We start from the raw sequence: 8,388 nt of genomic DNA on the forward strand, positions 1-8,388 counted from the left end.
ATTTTTCAAAATTTCTTGATTTTTTTCTTGATTTCTCTGCTATTTTTAATTTTCTTGATTTCTATAGTTTGGTACCAACCCTATTTTTTGAGATTTTTATTTGCATAAAACAAAATCGGCGTGATCTGAATTTCACACAGGAATTTCAATGGCTCGGAAACGATAGTTCATTTCATTTATTGTATTAACTAGTTCTTTGCGGAAAAAAACTCGCGGTGGTCGGATTCAATTGGAATTGGACGGTGTGGTCGATAGATGGGTTAAAACTTTATATCACAGGTCCGAATTCCCAAGCGAAAAAAATATTTTGTAGAAAAAGTCGGGCAATAAATCGTCGGAACGACCGGACATCCGGCTTGTTTAAAAAAATCAAGAAAATACTTTAATTAAAAAGCTTATGGAAACGCAATATTTCTTCGTTACAGATTGTTTAACATATTTTATATATGTTTTATAAATAAAATATATTACGGTGAATTGTGCATCATCTTTTGTTATAAATTTCTACGGTAACATAATAAGTTCAAATGTTACAACCGTATAATATATATCACAGCTTGTATTCAATTTTAAGTTGTCAGTGTCGATGAGAATATTTTATTTTGATGTCTTCGTAAATTAATATATTGAATAAATTTCTCACAATAATTAAAATCCGAATTTAATTGCTCAATCGAGTATTCGAATATTTTTTGTAAATTTCTTGTAATTTCAAAGTATGCTATTATCAATAACATTGAATGCTTATCTCACGAGGCAAGTTTGAAATTATACCGTGAAAAAATCTCATGACGTGCTGTATGCGGCGCATACAAATTTTGATAAAAACGCGGACTTATCGGGTTTTGTGGAGGCGGCCGCGGAGATATGCGCGGCGGCTTAGTAGGACGAATGGAGGGATATTCAACGGCGGAGAACGTACACCACTCCTGGTCGTCGAAGGCACCAGGGTTGGAGTGCGGTAAGCAGCTCATTAGAACCCTCCCCGCCGACCGGCCATTATTGCCTCGTTCCGTATTCCGTTACAAATTGCTTTATTAAATTAAAGTCCCACAACCCACACTGTACCGCGTCACGACCCTGCGAATCGACCCTTCCTTCTACTCACCCCCTCTGAGTCCCTTTCGTTTCTCGCCCCCTTGTATACGCACATGCCACATCGGACCGTATGAGGCCCCCTCGTCTCCGCAGAAGACGTTCCCTTTGATTGTCCCTCTTCATTACCCTCGAAAATTTTCTCGAGTCTCTTTTACCAATCTAATTAAGCCTTGGCTCGACCAAGTGGCCGAGATTAAAAATAATCAGCCGGCGCGAACAAGATAAAGTCATTTAATCTATAAAGATTTTTTACAATACTACTTTTATAGTTCCGTTGACACTGACAATAATAATCATTGATTGGAAATTCGAAATGATATAAATTCCAAAAGTAGCTTTAAATAAATTGATAAAAAAATAATATAATCCAAAATATTGATTTTGGTTAAAAATGTAATATAATAATGGAATATAAAAGAAATTATTAGTATATTGAGAATAAGTATATTAAAAGTATAACGAAAATATGAGAATATATAAAAAAACGTGAAAAAAGAAGAACGGTATTATATCGTTTTACGTGTGTGTTCTTACAATTATAAATGTTATAAATAAAATAATTAAATTAATAAGCTTAAATTATTGAAATATCAGAGTAGTGCGATTGTAAATATATGTTAACGATTGTTGTAAAATCAGATTGTCATAAGATTGTTCATAAAAACTAATTTGTCTCTCTTACAATTAAAACATAAATACTAAAAAGAAGTAGATAGAAGATATTTCGTAGAAAAATCAGTATTGTAATCGCGCGAGTCCATACAATGAAAGAGAGAAGTATTAAATGGTTGCGGCAATAATTACCAACGTTATAAGGGTCGTAATTAATTTCCGGAATATGGCGAAATAATTTCGAACTGCGGTTAAAATGAAATACTTCTTACGGTTATAACACGGAAGCTAATTATGCTCGGAGATATATCGCAGACATATTTTTCCTACGTAAAACAAATGAGGGTAAGTGTGTATATGGGGCAAGTGCATATAATAGCGTTGCATCTCCCTAATAAATTTCATTGCGCTGTATAATTAGCATAATAGCAATACAACGAAATCAAATTTATTAAGGAAGTATAGCACATTATGTGTATTTGCTTCATGCATATGCTATATATGTAGATGCATATGTATGTACTTATCTTCGTTTATCTATGTAATCCAGACTGTTGCTGTTAGTGTAACGAATATGGCAATATTTCCCTATGACTTGTCACGATTGAAAGTCACAGATGGGATTTGCAATTTCCCCTTTAATTCTGTGAGTCGGAAAAGAGATCATAAGGGGCATTAATAGAAGAATGCCCATATGTACGTACAATTGAATACATCCAATCGCTCGAGAAAGCAATGAAAATTTATAGTTAGCATCGTAGATATGTATCGATATTACGTATAATTTTTTCGAATTTTAGTTGAATTTCAACATTTATCGTTTTAACTATGAATATGCAGTAATATGTAGTACAGTAACATACAGTACAAGTACAAAAAGGTTGCAACTTTTTTTTTTAAGGGTTTCGGAATACAGCTTACTCTTACCAAATGATTGGTTCTTATTTATTGATCTAACCATTTATGTTCAACCGCTCTACGAGCAAGGCTGGGTACATATAGTATAGTAATCGTAGTTTTAATTCTATCGGCATACCAAATAGCTAATATATCAATAAATAAAAAAAGTACAGTTTAAGAAAATAATTTGACGGAAGATTGCGATTTATTTTACACATTGGGAAAATTCTATTTTTTTTTAAAAGCTTAAAAAAAATAGAATTTTCCCAATGTGTAAAATACGACTGTACATTTTAAATAACATAATTACAAATAACACAATTACAAATTATAATCTCTTAACCTTAATTCTCTCGCTCCAAACACTACATTTTAAATTAAATTAAACAAACCGCCCAGTTCTATTGGCTAAGGCTAATTATTCCATTTGAAGCGAAACAGATATTCAGTAACCATTCATCGGGTGATGCGAATGTTGCAGTGACGCAACAGCTGGGCTGTCAGCAAGCTATGACGGGCACGGGCGGTGGTGCCGGAGAACACGAGGGTGGCAAGAAGAAGCACACAAGGCCCACGTTTAGTGGACAGCAGATCTTCGCTTTGGAGAAGACCTTCGAGCAGACCAAGTACCTAGCCGGTCCGGAGCGCGCCAAATTAGCGTATGCGCTCGGGATGTCAGAATCCCAAGTCAAGGTAACATCTTGTTATTGCGCTCACTATACATTCCATGTATTGACTGACACTTCTGATAAATCGATCTGCAATATCTGCATAATATTTCTGTTAAAGATATCGCTACATCATTTAAAAAAAATAATGTATATTTTCGAAATTAATCCTCGACAGTAACGGTCATTTGGAAAAAAAAGCGAAAACTTCTGAACGATTGTACAGTTCGCGCAATTAACGCCTTCGATTCCTGTTTTGACATTGTGCGTTACCTTCTCGATTATTTTCACATTCATAGCTATAATCAGACGGAATTGCTGAAAATACGCGAGTTTCTCCAATTTCTGTAGGTCTGGTCTATCCGACTACGGCCATGAATGTGAAAACGACCGAGAAGATAAATGTGATGTCATCTCATCACTGAATGTCATAGGGTTGGAAGGCATTAATTGCGCGAACTATACAATTTGTATAATTACTACAAGATTTTAAATTATAAATAAAAAATCTTTGAATCTTTCTGTATCAATCACCGTGACAGAGATTCATTGTATTTATTCTGTATTTAAACTGACGTTTTAAAACTTGAATGTAGTTTCAGCTGTGTGTTGAGGATTAAAAATATCTTCTTTTAGATGTTTAGTGGAAGAGGGAATCAATATTTGAGGAGAATATTTTGCAAGAGATAGGTTAACATAATAAATGAGGTTTTGCATGGCAAACTCACATTGCGAATATATATTCCAACATTCGTCAAAACCATATCGCAAGTATCCCTTCGTGAAAAAAGAAGGCGAGGAAACATTTGTCTTCGAGTTCGTTGCTGACACCGAGAGATCGATCAAAGCATCGCTCCAGTGCGGGAAACGCAAATCCGCGCGCTGCGAGTAATCCGCGACCGAAAAATCTCCCTCGAAAAAAGAAATCCGCCACGATCGTCCGTCGACGCCCCGAGGGGGACTCTTCCACGATGGCAAAAAGCGGCTCACTCGCGCGGAAGCGCGATTTTAAAAAACGTCCTGCTCGTTGCCCGGCTTACTCCATCAACGCGCTCCGCCCGCGGGGCGGGAAGGGCACATAGAACGAGAATGAGGGGTGGGGAGGGGGAGGCGACGAACGAAAGAGGCAGAAAGGGAGGGCATCTAACGAGGTAGCGGTAAAAAAGTTCGAAGGATAAAAGAAGGTGACAAAACAGCCGGAGACGTGTCAAGCTTTGCGGCACCTGCGTCATCCTCGGCGTCGCTCTCTCGCGGACGCTGGCGGTATGTCCCCCTTTCACTACCCTCTCACCATCACCAAAAGGAGGAAGGAGAACGAGGAACACCGGGTGAAACACGGGTGAAACTCGGGTGAGGCCACAGTGACGGTGAGCGAAAGGACAGAGGGAGAGAGAGTTATCGCTCTCCTTTCGTCTTCCGTGTGAACTTTTGCACTCCTCTTCTTCCTTCCCGGATATCTCTCTGCCTCCCCCTCTCCCCCCCCCCTCCCCTGTGCAAGCTCCTCCGCCTCTTCGCCTTCCACCTTCGGCATTCCGCCGAGTCGAAGCCTTCCTCTCACCCTTCATCTCTCGTTTCCTCCTCTTCCTCTTCTCTCGCCATCTTCGACCCTCTGAGAGAGAAAGAGAAAAAGAGAGGAAGAGAGACAGCTTCCATTTGGAAACTCTCAACCCCTGCTGCAGGGCAGGGTTTTCCCTTCCTCTCCTTCTCTGTCTCTCTCTTTCTCTCTTTCACTCTATCTATCTATCCCTCACGGACTCAGGCGTCGATGTAGCGCTGTCATTGGCTCGTTCTACGCCGCCATATTTACATTTTTATTGAAAGCTACAAGTCTGTGTCGGTGAGTGATGGCGAAGGGGGAGCGAGAGTGCGAGCGTGGCGCCCCCTGAAGCCCGCGGGTTGGGGTGGTTAGAGAGATGAACGAGGGACGCGACACGGAGGGTGGACGAGGAGTTGCGCGGAGTGCGGGCAAGAGGATGCGCTGCGGGGATGAGGAGGGTTAGCATTCAATTACCTCGGATTTCCTCGGGAAGAGACGATTCACCTCCGTGTATATGCCATCTTCGAGGGCGAGATTGCCCTCGGATCTCAGTGTGCTAGCGCGTTTTTCGAAATATTACGACTATATATACCCGCGTACTCTTTTGCGCGACCGACTGACTGGGAAAAAAGATCGAGAACAAGGGAGAGCTTGTTTACATCAACACCCCCGATGAATTCCGCGTTATCTCGCGGAATCGTGCGATTCCTTTAAAGTTTCTCAAGGATGAGTAAGGCGCTCGTGAAATTTTCCAGTAACATATATGTAATAGGGGGAAAAAAATGGTGATTTCGACTGGATTACAGCTGTTGCTTTAGACATCTAGTGGTTTCACCCCTACGCAAAAAATCATGGCCTAATGTTTCAACTTTCTCAGAAAATATAAGATTGTCTGTGCTGATAGAAGAAAAAAAAATTGCAAGTCTCGTTGTAAAAAAAGAAAAAAAGCTTATATGGAAAAAATTTCGATAAATCTGTCGCTTATCTAAATTTAAGAAAATAACATAATTACGCTCGCGCGCAACGCGATATTGCGACTGTACACGTGGTTGTTTTATTCGAGGATGATATCTTATAATTGGGATACATAAGAGGATGTAGAGAACGATGCGGTCGATGTGAACGGAATACCAACGATAGATCGATACCGCTCCCTCGCGGTTTCGGGTAATACCGGATCATTACATACTGGACCTATCACTTTTTTCAATATTGGAAAGGGATTTACGCGGTACGAAGGGATTTGGCAGCGTTGCCCGATGAAGATTTATACCGGCCCGCCATTTCACAATTCCAGATTTATAACTTTTTCATTATCGAAACGTATACCTTACCGACACCCGCGTCCGTATGGGTGCGCGCGAGAGTGGTTCTTTCTTTTTTTTGTTCACCTAATAGCACGATGGTGGATTTCGGGAGATATAATCCCCGGAATACATTTTGCCACCGATGGTTCTCGGGGTTATATCCGTCAGGCTGTACAAATTGCCCGCACGTTAATATATTCGATCAACCGAATGTCGTTGCTCGAATGTGACTCCCATATCCTTCTTGCAAAACGACACGGGAAGGAGCGTCTCTCCGTAATGCGCGCGGTCGGCGTTCACATAAATTCTTGCGATGAAATATTTGCCGGTGATGTATATGCGTAATCTGAGCTAATAAATGATACAGGTGTAATAAATGATACAGGTATGTATAATATCTTATATATATGAATACACGTAACACGTGAAATCACTAAAGATCTATAAATTTTTATTATTTTATGGCAAAATTGTTGATCGATTTAAATGTGATAAATTATATTTAATTAATAAATATTAATGACCTTAGTAGAAATGTATACAGTTTTTTTAGACATTCATCCAATTACTACACAGAAAAAAAAACTATTTTCAAATCAATCATAATGTGCTCATATAGCATATCAATCAAATTAAGATTAAAATTTTTGAAACAAGTACAACAGTTTTGCTTCTATCTGTATATATAATAGTTGAGTTTAAAAATAATCTTTTTTCTGTGTATCTATTAGTATTATTGTGTTCTCATTAACAGTAATAATACTGCAAGGAAAATAGACAAGACTTAGACAAATGGACAAACTTAATAGGATTTTATTCAATGGCTAAATCAATTTTACTGATAAAAATATAATGTGCAATTTACGTAGATATTTGCTCAGTTATTATCTAGTATTAATAGATCATTATTATAGTTAAACTTACTATGAAGTATTCATTTATTATTATCCTGTTTTTATTCAATACATAAATTTAGATTTTACGCATCTTTTGTGCGCAATAATTGCGAGTAAAAACGTTACATCTTTTATTTCTTAGTTACTAAACAAAAGTTGTTACTATAAAATGTAGAGAAATTGTTTTAAAAAATGTAGAAATTTCTACCAAAAAAGCTGTTAATTTTAAACATGTGATGATTTTTTCTCGAAGACATATTTAATTCCTTTAAATTTTATATGTCATATTGTCTATTGAAAAAGAAAATTAAGTTAAATTATGAATATTTATTTTTAAAAATTAATTCATTAAGTCATTATTATTGAATTCTTCGCAATTCCACATCAAATTCTTAATATATTTACTTTAATATTCTTAATATATTTACATAAATAAGTCATTAATATATTTTTTTAAACAGATTCATTAATTTCATCACGCATTTAACGATAATTATGCATAATCGAATAAATAATAATTTTTCGTTGCTAAAATTGACAATGATGTTGCATGATTTAATCAGGAACCATCGCGTAAACACTCAGTTAAGTGCAAGTCAAGTGCAACGCGACGCAACGCAACGCGACGAGATGAGACGAAGAGCTCTTAACATGAATGACCCCTTCAGCTATCGCGCGTATCCCCCTATTAGAATCTAATACGACAAAGTGAACGTGGGGCATTTGCGAGTTAAAGACCATGGCGCCCCTATTAGGCGAGTTCTATCTCTCTCATATCATAGCGTGTATTACGAGAGAAACGGGAGATAGAGGGTGGCTTCGAGGATGATGAAGAGCGCGAAAGCGAGCAACAGCGCAAGGATAGTGAGAAAGAAAAAGAGGAAGCGAACAGGATTGTATAGTGATGGCATCGACAGTGAATCAGGGGGATATTTTCCTGTACAGATGATACCGAGGGTGTGGTAGTCGCAATTCATTGCCGCGACGGAAAGTCAGTGATCTCTGCAGCCTCTCTCTTTATCGAGGCGATTGAGGATACGACGGATGGGAGTGTTTGGATAGACTATAACTTTGTTCAGCTGGTTTGAGGGATCCTTTATCTCTATAGTGCGGTCTAATAGTTGTCTAAATTACATGGATCCTATTTGAGTAGATTGCAGATTTAAACTTAAAGATATTACATTAAAAAAAAAGAAAAATTATAATAGTTAAAAATGTCAAATTTTCTATTAAAATAACCTCCCGTTTTATATCACTTTGTATACTTTTTATATATCTGAATGATTTAAGTAAATAACGTAAAAATAAGCGTATATAGATACTATGTATATCTTAACTCACAACCATTAGGAGAAGATTTATATAAATCA

The 8,388-nt window shown here is 37.6% G+C and overlaps 1 protein-coding gene across 1 annotated transcript in view; it reads left to right on the top strand.

Annotated features, from left to right (window-relative positions):
- Positions 1-8,388, top strand: part of LOC108688938 (homeobox protein Nkx-6.1-like) — a 42,315-nt gene that overhangs the window by 21,165 nt on the left and 12,762 nt on the right. Inside the window, exon 3 of the mRNA XM_018195489.1 lies at positions 3,092-3,303. Within this exon, the coding sequence (XP_018050978.1) occupies positions 3,092-3,303 (212 nt within the window). The remainder of the gene's footprint in view (positions 1-3,091; positions 3,304-8,388) is intronic.

This window comes from Atta colombica, unplaced genomic scaffold (assembly GCF_001594045.1).
Source record: "Atta colombica isolate Treedump-2 unplaced genomic scaffold, Acol1.0 scaffold25, whole genome shotgun sequence".
NCBI classification, from domain to species: Eukaryota; Metazoa; Arthropoda; class Insecta; order Hymenoptera; family Formicidae; genus Atta; species Atta colombica.